The sequence below is a fragment of the Danio rerio genome, chromosome 11 (assembly GCF_052040795.2).
Source record: "Danio rerio strain M-AB ecotype USA chromosome 11, GRCz13ab, whole genome shotgun sequence".
NCBI classification, from domain to species: domain Eukaryota; kingdom Metazoa; phylum Chordata; class Actinopteri; order Cypriniformes; family Danionidae; genus Danio; species Danio rerio.
This window is the reverse complement of record NC_141031.1, coordinates 28,024,361-28,046,581: the sequence shown is the minus strand read 5'-3', so window position 1 is coordinate 28,046,581 and position 22,221 is coordinate 28,024,361. Positions and strand designations below refer to the sequence as shown.

The following is a 22,221-nucleotide window of genomic DNA, read 5'->3' as shown; positions in this document are numbered from 1 at the left end:
ACAGTGTAATGAATCGCCAACTATTCCAGCATATATTTTGCACAGCAGATGCATTTCCAGCTGCAACCCAGTACTGGGAATCACCCATTTACTCTCACATTTAATCACACTCCACAGCCAATTTAGTTCATCCAATTCACTTATACTGCATGTCTTTGGTCCGTGGGGGAAACAGGTGTCCTGACATCTAATCCAACCCATCAGATTATGCTACCAACACTGTATTTGAATGGTTCTGAGGTTGGGGTTAGGGATTAAGTAGGTTAGGACAATATTACAGCTTCATATCACACTACTCCACAATAACATTTACACTAAAATCTGATAGGCAGCATATTGCATCATCAAAATGTGCTACCTATCAGATTTTGCTACCAGTGTAAATTTTAATGGGAAGTATGATAATCTGACAAGGTAGGACAAATCCACTAAACACCGGAGCACCTGGGTGAAACCCACACGAACACAGGGAGACCATGCAAACTCCACACAGAAATGCCAACTGGCCCAGCAGGGACTCGAACCAGCAATCTTCTTGCTGTAGGGTGACAGTGCAAACCACTGAGCCACCGTGCCACCCCATTCATTTTATTTAGATCATTTGTGATTTGACTAATAAAATATTTGATTAAAATACTGAAATTAAATGTATTAACCACAATACAATAACAAGTGAAGTACACATCTAGTATGTACAGCAGTTAAATCTTTTACCCTGTTAACAGATAATATTTGGGTTTTTGTAATACACGTGCGCAACAGATAATATGATTTATTAAATAAACAAAATTGAGAATATCCATATGAAATCACATACAAACGATTTAAAGTGTTTTGTAACAGAGGAAACTGAAATTTTGGAAAAAACAACACGTTTATAAAAACATTCGGGCTATATTGGATCCTAATTCTCTGCCACCGCTTGAATTATGTACAAAATCATGTTTCAGCCCCACCGCGCATCATACAGCAAATATGAAACAAACATGGATCTTCCATCTGATTAATGCATTCTGAAAAATCCCCCCTGAGAAGTACATAAACATTAAACATGAATCATTGGTGCAGGGAATTCAACCAAAATGGATATGAAGCACTTTAGTGTTTAGTGCGAGGCATGACGTACAGTTAAACTGCTCAATGGTCAAACAGGCCCGTTAACTACCTCAATGATGTGCAATGTGTAGTACCATGATGCATCACATACTCAAGGGTTAAAAAAAATTATGTTAGGCTTAGTGGTCGCTTATTAATATAGGAAGTTTGTCAAGTAAAGCAACCAAAAATTGAGTCGCAAGTCAATGAATTCATCTGAGGACAAACAAAACACTCCAATAATTTTATATTAGAGTAAGAAAATATTTCAATCACACAAATGAGCTGGAATACAAAGTCAGAAATTAAAAAAATGTATCACATAAGAGCAATTTCCAGCTTTCTCTTTCTCTCTACGCCCTTTGTAAAGTCTGGCATTTCTCACAGCGTTCTACCTCTGCTGAAATAAGGAAGTCACAAGTAGCCGCCCGTTCGGGAATCACCAGGTCTGAGCTGTGTTTGTGCTCTGAGCCTTGGCAGACGGAGTGCTTCTCCAGATCCTCGATGAGGGCGATGATCTCAGCCGCGCTGGTGAGGCGAGACGGGTGGCAGTCGTAGAGTTTGTGTGTGGGCAGCAGCGGCTGGTCCTGGACGCTGATGTGGTAGTGAAAGCCGGGCTCGATGTAGATGACGGTATCCGCCATGGTGGAGCGTTTGGAGCACTGCAGCAGCTGTAACCGCGGCCCTTCCACCACCACGCAGAACCAGAGAACTGGGAGGACTATACTGCGTAGAGATCTCAAGAGCGGCATCAGTTCGTGGTTTACGTCCATGCCCTGGACGGCGTGGTCGCTGCCTGCCACGCTGAATATCTGAGTGATCTGTCATAGAAAGAAGAGTGTGGGCACTAGCTATGTTTCCATCCACCTATTTTTTAGCTCATTTTGGAAAGTCAAGATGCGCACAGATTTTTAAAAAATGCACATAAAAACAACTGCATTTTGTTGTGCCCTCCCATTCACTGTGCTTTTAAGATTATCCAGCTATGACGACCTCAGCTACTGAGAAACCCCGAAATGTGAAAAGGGTCCATGGATAAACCAGCAGGCTGAGCACATTGTAAAACATTAAATATTTAGTCAATCTAAAATGCCTTAACCAAAAGTCCATCATAAGTATTATTATAATTAGAATTATTATTACGTTCAGGACTGTCATGAGCGAGAGTGTAATGTCTGCAAAAACCACTGCGTGCTCATTGCATGTCGACATTGTCTTCTAATGGCGCAAGTCATTTATGATACAAGAAAAACACTCACGCAGCTTTTCCAACTGCAGCAAACTCTGTTTTCCTTTTTGATATTTGCCGTCAGTTTATCAGAAATTAACTATTTTCTTGTCTTTGACTCATTCATTTTCTTTTCGGCGTAGTCCCTTTATTAATCAGGGGTCGCCGCAGCAGAATGAACCGCCTGTTTTGACTCATTGTAGAGAAATGCTGGTTTATTCGCAAATCTTTTATTATAAATTCCAGTTTTGCACATAAATTTAATTCACATCTTTGTATGGAAATTTACAATGTTCATTTTACTAGCTACATTTTGTTTCTTTATGTGATTAATAATCCAATCAAGTTAATCCACTGATTTTTTTTTAATTTTGTTTAGGCAATCTTGTTCAGCGTTTGTAGTGGGGGTTCTTCTTTGTTGACGTCAGTTTCACAACTTTAGCTACAATCATTTTAAACCACGCACCTCTTACTGTTAGTATGCTATGATGTGCAAAAGAAAGCCCCCCTCACTCAATATTCCGTTTCAACTGTAAGTTCATGAACATACTGAAATAAGTCTCAGCCATGTCTGGTTCAGGTGGACTTTAATGAAACAGCCTTATCATTGGGACAGAATCGGTGAAATGTCTTCTTACCGATGGGAAAGACTCGCCCTCTGATTGTTCATCCTGCGATCGGTTTCTTTCAGTTTTAGAGCCTGGATTTCCAGTGCTGTCAAACTGAGTGGTAGGAGGAACGTCAGGTCTCTGTAAATAAATGTGAAATACTAATAAGCAATTGCAAATACTTTACTGTAATACAATTATTACTGCACAGACACACATTTACAGTACACATATACATACACAAACACATACATTAGACGCATACAGAAAGTTAAGCCTGAAATTATTCATACCCCTGTCAAATTCTGAATTTAGAGAATATTTTTACAGTATATTATTCATTCATTTTCTTTTGGGCTTAGTCCCTTTATTAATTTGGGATCACCATGGCGGAATGAACCACCAACTTATCAAGCATATATTTTACACAGCGGATGCCCTTCCAGCTGCAACCCATCACTGGGAAACATTCACACACACTCGTACACTACAGATAATTTAGCTTATCCAATTCACCTATACCACATGTCTTTGAACTGTGGGGGAAACAGGAGCATCTGGAGATAACCCAAACGAAACATGTGGAGAACATACAAAATCCACACAGAAATGCCAACTGACCCAGACGGGGCTCGAACCAGCAATCTTCTTGCTGTAAGGCAATTGTGCTACCCACTGTGCCACCATGACAGCCCAGTATATTATTTGTAAACAAATATTATTTTTACAATAATATTTTATTGCTGGTTGAACCAAAGTAAATTTAACTCAGAATTTGCCAGGAATATGAATAATTTCAGGATTGATTGTATATACATAAATACACAAACAAATATATTAGATACAACCACACATACTGTACACACATAAATACATACAGGATAAAATGTAAATATATAAAAGTAAAATGTTTAGCAGTAACATCAAAGCTGAATTTTCTGAATTATTACCCGTTTTCAGTTTCACATGATCCTTCATAAATTTCTTACCATTAAATGCATTTTAAAGTTATTCATTTTCAGAATGTTTAGTTAATTTACAATAATCTAAAAGGTTATGCGTTACAGTCGCCTTGGTTTTTCAAGATAACGTGCTGGCAAAAAAAAAAAAAATAAATAAAAGAGAAATGAATACTATCATCAGAGGTCACTTTGAGTCTGCCTTCTGATAATATCATGTAGAGAAAAGGGAAAAAAAGAAAGGAGGCACAATACCAAACTTATTTTAATATTTTTACCACTCAGGTGAGCTATGCTTATTTCCCACTCACTAATCTTTTTTTCTTTCTTGTTTTTATTCATTTAAACACAGAAAATTATAAGGAGCTTACCCTAGCCACAAAGCTTCTGTTACTGATGCTCTGAAGCCCATTTTCTTTGATCATCTCCGCCTGTCCAGTTCGCACATGAGGACTCATCGTCTCCAGAGAGAGAAAATGACAAATCAACATTTATATACAGTAGCTTCGGTTCAAATAGTAAGAACATGCATTCTGACAATGGAATTAGCTTTTTATTTTGTTAATGGACTGTTGCTTTGAGAGTAGTTTTGAAATGATCACGATTTGATTAATAGTTTACAGCTATCGTATAGATTTTTTTCATGTTTATGTTGAGAACATACCTCAACTTTGTGTGGATTATAGAGTGGCATGTTGTTCACCATATGACTGTTTGGCACATCAGTATAACTGTAGGCCTTCATCAGTAAGTATAAAAACAGAAATAAGTTATTGGAAGTGAAGATGATTAAGTGGTGATGTTTTAGGAGTCTGCTGAAATACCTTTCCATTGTAACTGGGGTGCAGGAATCGGTCTTGATTCATCAGGTGAGCTGAATTTTTCTGCATGTACTGTTCAGGCATATCATCTGACATCTCAAAACCCCACATCTTCTTGGACCCGGGTGTACCTCGTCCATATGTGTACCGCGGCCTGCGGCGGGGCAACCAGCCCTGAGCAAGCAGCTCTGCCTCATCCATTGGCAACAAATGCTTCTGCTCACACAAACATGGAGACAAAATGGTCATTACTTATCCTATCATATCTGTTGAGGATCATTGATAGCTATTTGCACATAGATATTCATTTAAAGAGCTCATCCTCATTCATTCATTTTTTTTTTTTCAGCTTAGTCCCTTTATTAATCCGGGGTCGCCACAGCGGAATGAACTGCCTTAAAGAGCTGATATCAAATCAAATTTTGTATAAATTTTAAAATGCCATTGTACTGTGCAGAGTTCATACGCAAAAAAAAAAGAGAAAAAAACATGACTTTCAGTTTTTGTCAGATTAACTCGTCATATATTTGTGGACACAATCAAAACTATTTTGTCGATTAATGCGGAGTTCAGACTGCATGATTTCAGTCACAACTAACTCATTGTCAGGTTTTGAGAAAATCGCAGACAAATGCCTGAAATCACAGGCAAATCGGTGCTCGTTTACATAAGTACCAATCACACAGTGTGAACTATTAAAGGCGTAATCTAAGAGAACTGCCGATAATTCGCAGACACCAATGAGATATTTGGCATGCTAAATATCTGAAGCTGTCTGCGATTCAAAATCATGCCATGTGAAATGTTTACTGATTGAACAAAACATCAGCGATTACCTACAGCCAATGAGAGAGCAGAATACATTAGGATGGGTCTCTGCAGGCCAACAGGAGGTTGGGGGCGAAGTTAAAAGTGATTATTTGCAGGCTATTTGAACCCAAGAAATGGAGGAAAAACTAGTGAAAATTTGGCAAGAGCACCCGTGTCTGTTTGACATTTGAGCAATACCACAACCGTGTCGAAAAAGAAAAAGTTCAGGACAAATTCCTTTAAAAGCCAGGTGAGCAAAATAAGTATATTTTCTAACCCACTAAAGGCTTCTCTCTCACTATGTAGTTAATACCAAAAGATATATTATGTGAATTTGCATAGCTTCCATGTCACTTCTCACCTGTGTTTGGTTGTGAGACATAGTTTGTGGATAAAGACAAAGTTAAACCCACTGTTGCCGACTTATCTTGCAGTGTAAACACGGCAGAGACGAAACACAACCCCAGATAGTGTGAAAGTGAGTGTGAAAACTACTTTGAAAATCATGCAGTCTAAACTCAGCACTACCTTGTCAAGTTATTATTTTTAGACCATTTATGAAAGATATTAGATAATCTTGAGAGTTAGTCAATGAAACGAAATAAAACAATCCTAAACCAAGTTTCACAAGGATTCAATTTATTCCATATGAATAAAAGTAATGGTGTAAAAAAAGCCCACCATTGCCTCTCGCGTGCATTGTCGTAGACGGCATTTCTGTCTTTTTTTATTTCTGCCTCCAAACTTGGGTTTGTCCATGCAAAAGTCACAGGTTCCACAGTCTGTACGACGAACACAGCCTTTACACTTTCCACATGAACGGCGACGCACCTTTGGTACACCCATCTGCAAATCAAATCAACAAACTTTACTATTTGAAGACAGCATTTTAAGTGAGTGCAATTTAAAAATTTGCTGCTCAAGCCTCTAGCATGACAATATAAAAATACTTTCTATGCCAACTATGAAGCAAGCATTACTACTGTGATCAAGGCTCTTGGATCATGTGACTGCAGTGTAATAATGCAATATCTTTAACTGTCCAGCTAGAACTTTACCTCATCCAGGCCATTGTCACCATCATTACCCTCAAAGAACACAGACAAATCCTCTGAGTCACTGTACTGCAAATAGGAGCTCTGCTCACAAAAAAACAACATTCAGATTCAGATAGAGTAGTTTTACATCAAACGCTCCAATTACTGTATTTATGAGATCATTACCTGTGATTCGTCATAATCTTCTGAGACTGAGGGCTGAAAAAAATGGAGACAAATGAATGATAAACCCCTCTGGTGGTACTCAAGTCATTTAAGGCAAAAAAAAAAAGTTTTTTGAAATTCCAAAACAGAAAAAATATACTTTAAACTAACTTTCTATAATATATATATATATATATATATATATATATATATATATATATATATATATATATATATATATATATATATATATATATAAAATAAAAATAAAAAAAAAGTTTACAAACTGATTTAAAAAAAAAACATAAATAAGCCACACTATAATCCACATATTGTGCAATAAACAACATGTGCACAAACAATATATGATGTGCATTCATTTATACAAATTAAGCATATAAAATAGGTCAGTACTGAAAGTGTAGGTTGGCAGCATGGTGCATTAAGTAAAAAAAAAAAAGTAATAATAATAAAAGAAAAGAGAAAGAGCTTTGTTTTGAGTTTTGAGAGAATTGGTGAAATCAATTCAATAATCCAGCCAAAATGGCAAAATATCAGCATAGGGGTATATATACACAGACTTTTAATTTCTGCCAGCCCAGCCTCAGCGCTTCTGGTGAACTGTCTTCCCATTATAAAATTGCCACGTTTAAGGTCTGTTTTCTTTAAAAATCAATGATCTTCACTGCCTGACAGATGTTGAATATGAAGTGTGTCTTAGACCAGAAAAGAAGCACTGGATTAAACACCCCCGACATGTCTTCAAAATGTGACAGTTTATTTTACCCTAGTAGTTTTGATGGAATTTCTGTGCTCGCCTGCTGATGCTGACGGTGCTAGTGGTTACAACGATCTTTCATCTCGTTTTATGCTTGAACAACTACATTAATGCTAAAGTCTATTTAACTAAATGTATTGTAATGATATCACAACATTGATGCTTTAAAAGGAACTTTATGAAATTGAAAATAGTCACATTTAACTTTCACCAGAAGCTCATCATTGGCTGAAAAACACTAGCTGTGCTTGTTGTTGTTGTTGTGCAGCATGACTCTTTCCTTTTTACAATGTTTGTCACCTTCAAAGCAAACAATCCAGACTGTCTTAATATGTTGCTTAGATATGGTTGTGCTTAAGTAAGGCAGAAATGCTGCCTTTTAATTAATGAAGTCACTGCTGACTCTTAACTGTCTGGTTAGCAACATTATTCAAAATATCTCCTCAAGTTTAATAGAAAACACACTTGTTGATATTTGGGACCACTTCAGATTAAATGTCTACATTGTTGTTTTTGGATTAATCATACTGTTAGCACAGAAGTATTAACTGAACAGAAATGTCTTGGGAAGGTGGAAAAAAAAAACATCACATGACATATTTTGTTTTTTAATAATATAAATTAGGGCAAAATTAAAAACCATGGGTAACAAACTTATAACACAGTAGAAAATGAAAAAGAAAAATCGGCACACTGTTATTTTAGCTCTTAAAAAAAGGATTTTTTTTATAACAAACGCTGTGGTTTGATCAGGCACCTGCATTTAAGAATATCTTAGAAGTGTGCACACTTTTGTTTTTGGTTGCTTAATGGCAAACTTATAACACCCTAACTGTTAACACAGCAATTAAAAGGAGAAGAAGCGGTCTAGCATTCCTAAACAAATGCCTTTGGATTCGCTAAACATCAGGCAAATGTGTTATCACAATGGCTAGGAGGAAAGACAACAGCAATGATCTTAAGCTATGGTGTCTAACAATTGGAGATGGATAAAGTGATGATTAAGGTTTATAACACACCACCAAATACACAACAAGGCCGTCCATCTGACAGCTAAAGTTTGGCTAAAATTTGGTCATGCAACAGGACAACAATACCAAACACACCAGCAAACCTCTAACAGAACAGCTGAAACAAAAAGATTCAAGGTGTTGCAATAATCCAGAGCTCATCCTGACTGAAATGCTGAAATAAGAAATGTGCATAGAAAAAAAGCCTGCAAACTTTAAAAATAGAGCAATGATGTGAGTGGACCAAAATTCCTCAAGAGCAACATGAGCAACTGATCAAGTCATATATAGAATAAGAGCCAAGAAATTGCTGCCAAATGCGAATCTACAAACAACTGAACACACAATTTGTCACTCATGGTTTTCCATCTTGACTTATTTTGGTTATATAAATGATGACATGGAGTGATTTGTCATGTGAGGTTGTTTTTCTGAAGACCTATTTTATTATGCCATGATATGGAAAACTGTGGAATCACCAAAACGTGACGTGTCGTAATTTTCTCACATGACCTAACATTGCTGCCCCCGTGACCTGACCCCAGATAAGAGGCAGTTAATGAAAGAACGAATGTAGAAATTAATTGTTTTTTAACTTGAATGTTATTTTCTAGCACATGGGACCCCATAAAATACTACAGAAAAAAATACACATTATTGAAAAAATGTATTGTACATTCACTTGTTAAATATAAAATTAACATCTGATTAAGGTCTCCAGGCAATTTTTACCACAAAACACAAGTGTGACCCTCAAAAAAAATAATACCAGTGACTTCTTTACAAGTATAATGTAGTAGGAGTGTGCTTTGTGAAAGGAAAAAATTGTAAAAGGTGAAGAAAAAAGAAGAAGCTTTATTTCTCTTACTTCTGTGCTCATTGAAGATTCCATGTTTGAAAACTGCCCCTCTGAATCCTGTGGATTAGACAAAAATGGGTTAAACATATATGTGCTTTTAAGAAAGATGCATTGCATTGATTCAAAGTGAAAGAAAGTTTTACAAAGCTCTTTTTGAGTCTTCTTTCATAACAATGCTAAAAAAGCATGAAAAATACCACAAATGATCTTAACATTAAAATTTAAATATTTCTTACACACAAAATCAGCACATTAGAATGATTTCTGAAAGAGCATTTAAAGTGTTGATGCTGAATATTCAGTTGTCATAACGGGAATAATAGATGTTAATAAAACAAAATTTGAATTTTTTTAAAATGATAAAGTATTGCATTATATTTTATTTTACAGTATTAGTGAATATAAAGCTTTAAAACAATGAGTATACAAAGTATACATTTTGAAGATAATAAAAATCATACCGACCCTTTCAGAATCATATTGATCAGCTTTTTTTTTTTAGGAATTGACATCCAGACAAGAAGGCCTTTATAAAATTCTACTTGGCATATTTATAATTGCGGCCAAAAAAGCAAACACAAGGCACTGGTTACTTCCTGAAACCCCAACAATTCAAGAGTGGTTGGAAATAGTATGCGATCTTTACGCTATAGAAAATATTGCATTTTCCCTTCGCCTTCAAATGAATGTATTCAGAAATATCTGGACCAAATTTGTAAGGTCCAGGTTTCGTAGAAGCATAAATTAATTGCCATCAAGTTTAAATCTGCAAGGTAGGCATTTTCTGATTTAATAACCAGCAAGCTTTCTCTCACAGTCTCCTCCTTAGATTAAGAACAAAAACTTAATTTTATTCAATAAAGAGTTTGACTATTGGGTGTATATTTGACCCTTCCTGATTTGTCAATTTTGTTATTATTATAGTTTACATTATTGTTTTATCTCTACTGTTATTATTATTTACGTTATTGAAGTTTTTTCATTGTGTTTTGTTGAAAGCTAAATGATTGTCAGTGGAAAATATATCCCCTTTTAAGCTGAAAAGATTAATAAAAACATCATACTGATAAAAACTTTTTAAAAAGCTAATATATAGCACTGTACCTTAAAACCCCTCTCCCTACGAACAGGGTGTAAACATTTCCGTTTGCGACATTTAACAACTTTACGAGAGTGGATATTAAGTCGATGGCGCAGCCGGCCATTTCTGCAGCTAACGCATTTCCCACAGTCCACTGTTGTTTGACAAGCCCAGCATCGACCACATGGAACCCACTAAGAACAATAAATCCATAAATAAATACAATAAATAAATATACATTTCTTAATAGGTTACACAAAACATTCCATAAAGTAAAAAGACTGTCACCTTTTTGTATGGTTTTCTGCTTGCCACTAAAGCAAAAAACAAAGAAAACAAAGAGGAATATAATAACTATGCATTTAAAATGACACAAATTATGATAAAGCTTATTATTAACCAGCACTCACAAAACTAAATGAATAGCATTTGACTTACATGCTCTATTCTCTATCCTGCAGTCCTTGCACAAAGTTTGTCCTTCTTCATAAGAATAGGTTTTATTACATCTAATGCAGACTCTAAAGTACAAAAAAGTGAAGACAGACTTTCCCATCACTGTTCCTAACATTTTTACTTTAATGTTCAAATCTAAAAAGGCACTGCTTACCCAAACAAACGTCTAGGACCTCCACTGGCACCATTGACAGGTTTCTCTGAGGCTACAGACACTACAGGAGGAGTTGGATTTGCAGCATCTTCTGTCAGATCAACAACAGGCTGAGTAGTGGCACTTAATGAAGACTTATTTGTCCCAGGACTCACAAAGGTACTGAGGTTCGATGCAGTGGTGGCATATGGAGGATTCTGAGTTGAATGCAAGCTCTTTTTTTGAGCAGTAGCGAAACCTGCTGAAGACGCTGGTCGCTGGACATCTGCCGAATCGCTTCGAACACTGAGTGTAAGGGAGGTTTCAGGTTGTGCTAGAGGAGATTCCATTTTCCTTCTCTGTGAAAGGCAGATAGCAGATATCAGTGGGAAACTGAGCAGCAGAACTTGAATTGGTCTCATTTGATGAAGCTTGCATCATTAGTTTTTATGTTTTTAGGGGAAAAATCCCAAAGAGCAGATTTGTATCATTTAAAATGCACTGTGACTGCTGTTAGATATACGCTGGGTTTAACTTTATGAATTTTATGGGATAAAAACTTTTATACTGTGTTTAAGGATATACTTCTGGTGTCATGAAAATCTTAAAATTTATTGTAAAAACAAAGCATTTTTATAAAGTAGTGCATTTTCTTGATATGTGTAGTATATAATACACACACAGTACATACTAGGGCTGCACGATACTGGAAAAATCTGACATTGCGATATTTTAAGTGGTTTTGCAATATTATTACAATTTCAAAGATGGGTCTAATAGCTCTTTTTTTTAATTAAATTAACTTTGATTGGAATACTCATGTAGAGGAGTGAACAAAAAATGCAAGTGTAAATAAATAAGATTGAGCAAAGATAAAAGTGAAATTAAGTAGCCAGATATTCAGGTACAGTAATACGTTACAGTATTATCATTATATTTTGCCCCCGATTATGACAGATCACAATATTAGTGATATATTAAATGAAAACAAATCAAAATATATCATGATATTTGTTGATGTATTTTATTAACAGCACATATATTTCTCAGAATTGCTACATTGTTGTGTGTTCGATCTGACACTACAAGAACCACGTGCTAAATGGTAGTAGTGCAAGGCTGATGAATTAGTTCAGATATTTTGTACCTTTAAATAAATATTGATACTCGGCTACAGCAATAATGCACTGCGCGGGTGGAATTATCACAATAAACCAGCATCGACATTTTATCCTGGCCCTATTATTGAATAATCAAACGTAATATAAAATAACACTCACTGTGCATTCTTCATTGCTGATCAACTATGATAATCCCAACTCCACATTGCAGATGTCTGCGATGTGACGCTGAAACAATTTAATGTGCAGCCCTAGTACATACATACATTCATTCACTCACGCACACACACACACACTGTACAAACAAGTGTGTGTGTGTGTGTGTGTGTGTGTGTGTGTGTGTGTAAAACAAATTTAACTTAATCTTTAAACAAAAATAATTCTAAAAGACAAGCTGAATATGTAAAAATAAATTAGATAGGGCCTTAGTATTGCATATACATGACTAGCCAGATAAATAAATAAATAAATAAATAAATAAATAAATAAATAAATAGTGTGCATGCTGTACATACCACTCTAGGTTTTCTTCGAGCCCCTTCTCCAAGAAACTGGCCTGATTTAAAATCAAAATTTGTCAGGTCCACAGAATGGCCAATGTGTTTTGTAAGCTCAACTCTGCTTCTTACTTTACGACCTCTTGGACTGAAAACAAAAGTAAAATAATTTTTTTTGATGCTAAATAAAAGGCCCATTATGCAAAATGAATGTCAAAATTCATTTTAGCCAATGTAAACATACCTTATATAATATGTATCACTGCGTCCTTCACTGGTGCCCGATCGGCGAAAAACCTCCTTGCGTTTCCATCCTTTACCCAATGCCGGCCAATCTTCCCAGCCTTCATCAGCCTCGAACTGTGTTTTCCTTCTAGCTCTCCTAAAAGAAAAACAAACATTTGTAGTCACGCAGTAAGAGTTTCCTCTAGTTGAATTTAAATAAATTATCAATGAAAATGTATAAAATGTTACATTCTCAACCATGTTGCCCTCACTTTTTTTGAACTAGCAAGATAAAATATACCATAGAATAAAAAAAACACAAATAAAAAGTAAAATAAAATCTAAAAAGCAAATCTAAAGTAGTGATTCTCAGGGTCACTTTTGACATGCCTGTGGTTGTATTTTGATCATACAAATTTCTGGCACTTAAATCAATTTTTTAAGTAAAACACATGGTTTTGTGCTTTGTTGCCACAACAACCACTTTCAGAGCAGCGAAGAAGAGATTAACACACTAGTATATTTAAAATAGAAATGTTTCTGATTTTTTTGTTTCAAAGAGGTTATTTTCTATATATAATTAATACTCATGTTTTTATAATACTTTTTATCTCTGATTTTTAAACAGTTATAGTGTAAAACTAGAATAGATTTCTTTTTTTTTTCAGTTTATGGTGTTTGATTTGTGGCTGAACCTGTTTCAGTAAAGTAAATAATAATACTGTTTAACGCCTGATAATAAAAATACTTATTTCTACTGTCAACATTCACCCACTGTATGTATTTGTTCATGTTACATTAATGGATAAGTCTGAAGCACATTGTAAGTTAATTCTGTCAACTTATACAGGGCTAGAAATATACACAACTCTGTATCACCAATACCCTAAGCTCAGGTATCGGAATCAAAAAGGGAAAAGGGGTATTGGAACATGCCTAAATTTAAGATTTGAAATTTAAGATTTGGACCCTAAATTAATGCTAGATTAAATTCTCTATTATTATTGTACAGACATGGGAAAATAATAGGGGTGTCAAAAATAATCGTTTTTTCGGTGCACTGCGATGCAGACGCGGACAATTCGGTATCGGATCAGTAATAATCATAACCGGTTATTACTGACGTCATTTACCTCATATGCGCTCTGTCGCGAGGGAGGCGATCGCAAGTATTTACAGCGCTTTAACTACTTAAAACTCATAAACTTTCCACAACTTTACTGTGTGTGTTTGCTGGATCAGTCTTTCACTGACATATACAACAATAGCCCCTATGTCACTGAGATCGAGAGAATTAAAGTAGCCTACTCCATTTCTCTCTCTCTCTCTCTCCGTCTGTCTCTCTCTCCGTCTGTCTGTCTCTGTCTGTCTGTCTCTGTGTCTGTCTGTCTCTCTCTCTGTCTCTCTCTCTCTCTCTCTCTCTTTCTCTCACACACACAGTGGCCCATTTGACCTGCTGGCGTGGTTTTTCTTCTCTTCTCGGCTGTTTTACAGCGTTACTTTTGCATCCAGAAACGAGCGCGTGTCTGCTGAGTTTTCTCCACCGTGTCTAACATCAGCTGTGAGATCGCCGCTGCCGCCTGCCGCTTATCAGCATCACTCATCTGTGAAGAGTGCAGCGCACAAAAGCCAATCGCAACCGTTTTTTTTTTTTTTTTTTTTTGAGGGTGTGACCAATCAAAGGGGTGTAAGAGAACTAGAGAAGGATCAGAAATTGAGCTGGATATTTATATTTGTTTATATTATTTGCTAAATGCTCATTTTGTTTAAAGTTACAGTTTATATATCTGACTGTTTGTATTAAATGACAAAATTGTAATACAAATAGTATATAAATATATTCATACATTTTAATACAAGAAATGCTGCTGTGAAGAAAATATAAAACTGTGTATGGAAAGCACCGTCAATGCACCGTGATGCACCGAAATATCGAATTGAACCGAATTGATGGCATGATAATCGTAACCGAACCGAACTGTGAGACTAGTGCAGGTTCGCACCTCTAGAAAATAAGCACCAGTTTGAAATCAGAGTTTCTGCAGGTTTCACCAGGTTACATTTAAGACTTTAAGACACTTTTTAGACCACTATGAATGAAATTTTAGACTTATACAGAGCTAAATGCTAAGGAAGTGGAAAAGATGTTTACTTGCACTATAAAAATGATTATAAATTAATACATTTAATAATACAATAATAATAATTTAATAACTGCAAACATAGGTCAGTATCCTTAGCAGTAAATACATGGAGAACTTTTAAACAAATGTTATTTTAAGAAAAATACACCATTACGGTAAATAAACGTTAAATTGTATTATTTTCTTAAATAAGAAGTTGAAAGTTTTATTGAGATGGATTGTTGGTGATTGTATAGGTGTTGACCAGATAGCCATACATGAACAAAGTGAAATTAAGACCTGTTGAAAAATGATTTACAGTCCTACAACACAATATTTCAGTAGATTTTAGACTTTTCAAGGTCTAAAATGTAGTGTCGTGATTAGACATTTTAAGACCCTGCGAAAACCCAGGAAATGATTTATCACTAGCTAGAACATATGGCAGTTCAGTGAATAATTTTTTTATTTATAATTTTAGACTTCAAAATCCTGCAGAAACTCTGTGCTAAAATTTAAATGATTTTTATTTTATTATGTTTGACATGATGTCAGTACATACCCAGCACCTCTTCCACCTCTGTCTCCAGTGCTTTTCAGAACTACACTCCCACTAAACTCGCTCCCCGCAACGCTCTCAACTTCTCCATCGACGCTCTGAGAATCAACATCTTCACAATCTTCTTCAAGTGGCTCCAACCAGTCACAAGAAGGATTGTCAACATCTTTAGAAGATTCATCTTGCTTCTCGAGTACTGCTTCTTCACCTTTATTCTCAGTTTCAGCTTCTTCACCTTCTTTCTCGGTTACAGCATCTTCACCTTCTTTCTCGGTTACAGCATCTTTACCTTCTTTTTCGGTTACAGCATCTTCACCTTCTTTCTCGGTTACAGCATCTTTACCTTCTTTTTCGGTTACAGCATCTTCACCATCTTTTTCGGTTACAGCATCTTCACCTTCTTTTTCGGTTTCAGCTTCTTCACCTTCTTTCTCTGTTACAGCATCTTCACCTTCTTTCTCGGTTACAGTTTCTTCACCTTCTTTCTCGGCTATAGTTTCTTCACCTTCCTTCTGAATTATAGCTTCTTCACCTTCCTTCTGAACTACTGCTTCTTCATCTTTTTTCTGAATTACAGCTTCTTCAGCTTCCTTGTCAATAACAGCTTCTTCGTCTTCCTTTGCAGCTGCATCTTCCTCTTGGTTTTTGTCCGTGACATGATCCTGGATGTCTGTGCTTGTCGTGGACTCTTTGTTTTCCTCTGAAGTTGCATCTTTTTCCTCGGTTGCTGTTTCTGCAGGTGCTTCAGCTGCTACTTCCTCTGTGTCCATGGTTGTATAGCCACCTTATTTTTCCTATTTGAACTACAATAGAAAAACATACATTAAAACACAATGTTTTCAGCAGCATAATAAAAGTCAGAGGAGTCAAAGTGAAGCTCTTACATCTTTTAACGTCAAGTTATCTGCATACTCTTTTTGCTGTGTGTTATACATTCGATACAGGCACCCGCATCTGCATTCAAAGGCCTATTGTTGCTTTACGGAAGAAAAAAACAAATGTTTTGTTTACTAAACCCCGACTCTTGGTGCGTTCTAGGTAGCCAACACGCTAGGTTTTGAGACACAGCCGAGCAAGTATCAGCGCAAATAGTTAGCATGGTGGCTAATGTGCTAGCAAGCGTGAAATTATTGCAAAAGACACTGTATAGTGAGGTTTTCTTGCACTATTTGCGGAGTTTTGTGATTCGGTTACATGAAAAGTCATTAATACGACGGCGACATTTTTAAAAACCTACCTGTTAACACCTTAACGAGCCACACATTGGTAAATTTTAAATAACTGACACTGAAGAGAAGCCGGAAGTGCTGCTGTAACCCGGAAACCCGTGACTCGTTCCGAATAATTAAAGCTCACGTCTCGTGGCACACAAAGCTGATTCATTTTGTGTCTTCTTATTAAATGATCTGATTAAATGGTCTTCTTTTCTGTTTCATCCCATATGAAGATTATGCATATTTATTATATTTTTTGTATACTGTTATTGAGTTGTTGTTTTTGGCTTTTACCGAGGACATTTCTAACAAATCAAAGGAAATTGGTGTAACGTTAAGAAAATGTCTAATGTATTTATATTTTCTATATTAATGTATTATTAATCTCTATTATTTATAATTATCCTTTATAACATGTAATGTTCTTTTTATCATTCATATCACTAGGTTAAGCCACCTATTTCTAATATTATTCAGTTATTCTTTTCCTGTTTTGTATAATCCATGAACTCTTTAAAATGTTTTAAATATTAAATATTATATATTATGTTTTATATATTATATGTAAATATATATATATATATATATATATATATATATATATATATATATATATAACAAATATAAAACAAATATAAATATATCGATACATATATTTGTTTCCAACTTTTACAGTTATTGGTATACACACACACATACGAACGATAATCATCTGTTTATTTAGATTAGTTGTTCCCAAAGTGGGTCAGGACAAGTTTAGTCTGCTGTTTTCCAGAAGTCAACAAAATTTTATTTACAATGAAATTGATCAGCTGCAGCAGATTCATTTTATGGCACCAAGTGAAACTTTCTGACACCTTTATGGCACTCCAGTGCATTATAAATAAATACAGACATAACTAAACATGGAGGATGATCTCCAAGCAGGCCCGGCACTACGGGGGGCAAAGGGGGGCATTGCCCCCTCAGAAAGAGTTTTTATAAAGGATTGTTCACTCAAACTGAAAATTCTTTCTGTCATTAATTATTAACACCCCTGTTGTTCCAACCTTCAGAACACACATTTAAATATTTTAAAATATATGACAATTGAATGGCTATATCATAATGAACAGTGCTTTATAATAACAATAATAATTCCTTACATTTCTATAGCGCATTTCATGGCACTCAAAGTGCTTTACACAAAGGGGGAATCTTCTCATCTACTTTTTCTTCTTTTTTTAATGCAAGAAAGAACATTACAAAGATATAATATGAGCAAAGAGACAAAGAGGGTTACATAAATAGAATTCCAGCAAATAAAACAAGTTTAAATGATTTACACTAAGAAAGCGTTTTACATGCAGTGTAATTGTTAGAGTCCTTTAAAGAGTTCACATAAATTTCAAAGTCCTTTCTAAAAATAAAAAATTAAGGGTGTTTCTTTGAAAATTAACATTTATGGATGTAAAATTTTGTTTAAAAAAAAACCAATAAATTAATAATAAACTTAAAATGAGAAGGATCTACACTCAGAGAGTAACCAAAGAATACAATTTTGGGGGAAATACAGAAGTTTGGAAATAAGAATTTTTTAATGAAATTGGAAAAGTCAACCCAAAACACTTTACAGTAAGTACACTCCCAAAATAAATGGTTTAGAGTTTCATCATATTGAGTACAAAATGAGCATTTAGGGGAAATATTGTTATTGAATTTAGCTAGTTTGGTATTTATTGGGTAGCAATCTCCTCATCTACCACCAGTGTAGCATCCACCTGGATGAAGTGACAGCAGCCATTTTTCACCAGACCGCACACCACAGAGAGAGAAGAAAGAGTAATGAAACCAATTATGATTTGGGTTAGGGTTAGTAGGCCATGATGGACAAAGGCCAGTGGGTAAATTTGGCCAGGATGCCGGTGTTAAACCCGTACTCTTTTTCGAAAGACATTCTGGGATTTTAGGGTATATGCTGAAGCATGCTAAAAGGACTTTTAATTTGCCAGTAACCTGGGTTAGGCGCTTCCGGCGAACTGTATGCCAAAGGAAAAACCTGCACGTTTTTAAGGTCTGTTTTCTTTAAAAATTAGCGATCTCCACTGGCTGAGTGATATCCGATATGAAGTTGGTCTCAGATTGTACTAGAAGCACTGCATTAAATTACATTTTTCCCCGCCATGTCTTTATAATATGAGCATTTATTTTACCCCCCAGTATATTCAATGGAGCGCCTGTGCTATCCTGCCGATTCTGACGGGCGAGTGCGAGTAAAAGGCCTTTTGTCTCGTTTTACGCTTGAACAACTAAACGAGTGGCAAAGTTTATTTAACGGAATGTATTTTAATTACATTACAACATGAATGCTGTAAAAGGAACCGTATAAAATGGAAAAAACTCACAATAACCGGTCACCGGAAGTTTATAAGTAACCTATAAGGGAACAACACTAGCTCGGCATATACCCAATTATATTCATCCGTCTCCATATTCTACTGCATCCCAGAATATTACACAGCACCAAAAATGTAAAAATATATATATTGAATATATTTAATATATTTTTGTGTACGGCAGACGTCAACTCGCCGTGACGCAGATTCCCGCGTCTGTGTGCTCCAATCAGGTGAGCCCTCTTCAGCGCTCCCCATGACAACGAGACAGCAGTGACGTGCCTTGTAAAAATTTGCATCTGCATTCCTATAAAGCTTGTGTGCTCTCTATCAGCGTTGTCAGTTCGCTCGGTGTTGCTGTTTGTACTTGACCAAGGTGAGTTCAATACCGACGGTACGAGTGGAGCCACGCCAATCTCACGAAGTCCCCTTCGTGAAGCTTCACTCGGGCCCGTCTGTGCTGTAGTTCCTTGTGGTTTACGTACATAAACGTAACATCGCAAGGAATATTACGTGTTTGTTGCTCGAAATGTGCCGCCGAGCAACATCCAGTGAATACTGGCACGGCCTGGCGCCCGGTTTTCTCGTGCACTCCCTGGGGCGAGGCGGCCTTTGAGCCCTAGGCAGGGAACAAACAACCCCCGAGGACCCTCAGGGAAACACGGGGGGCCGGTAGTGGGACCTCGCTGCGAGGGTTATGGTGGGTGGGAGTAGCGAGGCCCACTCATCGTCTATTTTAAACTATAGTTTTAAACTTTAGTTTACTATAGTTTGAAATAGACACCATGGTAACTGTTATGATTTAACTTTATGCAAAGAGCTTAGAATGACCAAGAGCAACAGCCCCGGATTTTGAAGTGAAGGCGATCGGGCGTCCATTGGATCTGATTGCTGTCGCGATGGAAAGCAGCTGCTTTGTTTTTATTTAATTTATTCAAAAAGCGCGTTATTGTTTCCCAAATTGTAGAGTGTCGTCTCTTGGTGATTCTACGCTCTTTGCTCTTTGTCTGACTGTTGTAATGTTTTGCTTTGTTTTTCAGCTGAGCTGTTGAGCAAAGAAGGACTATTAAAGACAACAGTTGAAGACAACCGCGCGTTATAATGTGTCCAGGTTGTTTTCTGAAAGTTTGTCTTGTTTGCATGTCAAACTAAATAAACAATACTATTTCTAAACACCCGTCTTGTGTTTTATTTGTCCTCTACAGCAATGCACTGTCATGTAAGTCTGTTGAATGCATTTGTATGCAACATGGTTTGACAATACAGTAGTCTAACAAATAAATGGTTGTCATAAATGTACCTTCATTTGTCAACATTTGGTGTAGGTATAAAAAAGTTAATCAAAGATGTCCTAAGACATAAGGGTTATGTTATGGTTGTTTCATAACTATATTTATTATTGTTCTGTATGTTTAAAACCAGCAAATTATACTATATATTTAACATGTCATGAACTTACTGTTATTTTAAAATTTGCTTAATAAAATGTCCTAATACAAGAATGGGTGTTGTTTTGGTTTTATGTCAACCTACAGTAGGATTTAGGTTGACTACAGCAGGTATAGGCTACATACATCATAGGGAGTTTTTTAATGACCCAAATCAAGTAAAACGTCTCTTACTCAAGTACTTTTAGCATGCAAAAGTCAAATTTAAGTAAATAAAATACAGTTTCCAACAACAAAATTTTGTCTTGTGAAAAAGACCAGTGTGGTGGTGAGGAAAAAAAGTAATATCAAGTTATTTATATTTATAAAAGAAGTTGAACAAGTTGTCATAATATTTAGTCATTAGATTATGTGACCGCTAGATGGCGCTCAATTAAAAGGGCATTTTTATGGCACTCCAATGCATTAAAAAAATACTAAATTAAAATACCAAAATTAAACCCAGAATAGTCTCGTACAGGAAACATTGTGCCCACCAGTCTCATTAGGTGAAGTTGATATTAAATTAAACAAATTAATAAATGACAAAAAAAAGATTATTAGACTGTTGCACTTTTTTATGCATCTTTATAGGTCTATTGTTGTGTGTGAAACTTGTATATTTACATTATACCCACCTCCGAGATTAATCGGGGTCATGAGTTACAGGCTTTTTTTTTTCTTTTTGCTACAACACAGATTTTGCTTGCCTGTCAGCATTCTAGAATATTACAGAGAGAATTATTTACAATATACCTCTTTAAAATATCATGTTGTTCTATTTTGTATATGACTTAGGCATGATTTTCATTCCCTGTTATTAATTGCTTTATATTTTTACTAAAAAGTCCAGTACATAGTGCTGTCGCCTTACAGCAAGAAGGTCGCTGGTTCGAGCCTCGGCTGGGTCAGTTGGCGTTTTTGTGTGGAGTTTGCATGTTCTCCCTGCATTCGCGTGGGTTTCCTCCGGGTGATCCGGTTTCCCCCACAGTCCAAAGACATGCGGTACAGGTGAATTGGGTAGGCTAAATTGTCCATAGTGTATGAGTGTATATGGATGTTTGTTTCCCAGAGATGGGTTGAGGCTAGAAGGGCATCTGCTGCGTAAAAACGTGCTGGATAAGTTGGCAATTCACTCCGCTGTGGCGACCCCGGATTAATAAAGGGACTAAGCCGAAAAGAAAACGAGTGAATAAATGATACATTATAGCAAAACAAACCACAAACCAAAACACATAATGTGAATTATTACAGGTAATCTGTTATTGCAATTATTGATTCATCATTGTGCATTCATTCATTCATTTTCTTTCGGTTTAGTCCCTTTATTTATCAGCGCTTGCCACAGCGGAATGAACCATCAACTTATCTAGCATATGTTTTACACAGTGATGCCCTTCCAGCCGCAACCTACGGCCAATTTAGTTTATTTAATTCACTTAAACCGCATGTCTTAGGAATGTTGGAGTAACCGGACCACCTTGGAAAACCCATGCAAACAAAAGCAGAACATGCAAACTCCACACAGAAATCTTTGCATCAGAAATACATTTTAAATTCCCCACTCCCAGCTAGGTAGTGGATACTAGTTCTGGTTAGCACGTAGACCTGTATTTTTTGTATGTAAGATTGCACTAGTG

The 22,221-nt window shown here is 36.0% G+C and overlaps 1 protein-coding gene across 24 annotated transcripts; it reads right to left on the bottom strand.

Moving 5' to 3' along the window:
• Positions 1-756: 756 nt before the first annotated feature.
• mbd1b (methyl-CpG binding domain protein 1b) lies at positions 757-16,884 on the bottom strand. Of its 24 annotated transcripts, none has more exons than XM_087271861.1 (19): positions 16,803-16,884; positions 16,450-16,542; positions 15,936-16,368; positions 15,569-15,881; positions 12,903-13,040; positions 12,677-12,806; positions 11,062-11,399; positions 10,890-10,972; positions 10,740-10,765; positions 10,475-10,645; positions 9,380-9,427; positions 6,745-6,777; positions 6,580-6,660; positions 6,203-6,367; positions 4,715-4,927; positions 4,555-4,629; positions 4,262-4,351; positions 2,962-3,072; positions 757-1,916 (listed from the first exon to the last, which is right to left on the bottom strand). In XM_087271861.1, the coding sequence occupies exons 3-19, from the start codon at positions 16,333-16,335 to the stop codon at positions 1,449-1,451; spliced, it is 2,883 nt and encodes a 960-aa protein (XP_087127987.1). In that variant the 5' UTR covers positions 16,336-16,368; positions 16,450-16,542; positions 16,803-16,884; the 3' UTR covers positions 757-1,448.
• Positions 16,885-22,221: the final 5,337 nt, after the last annotated feature.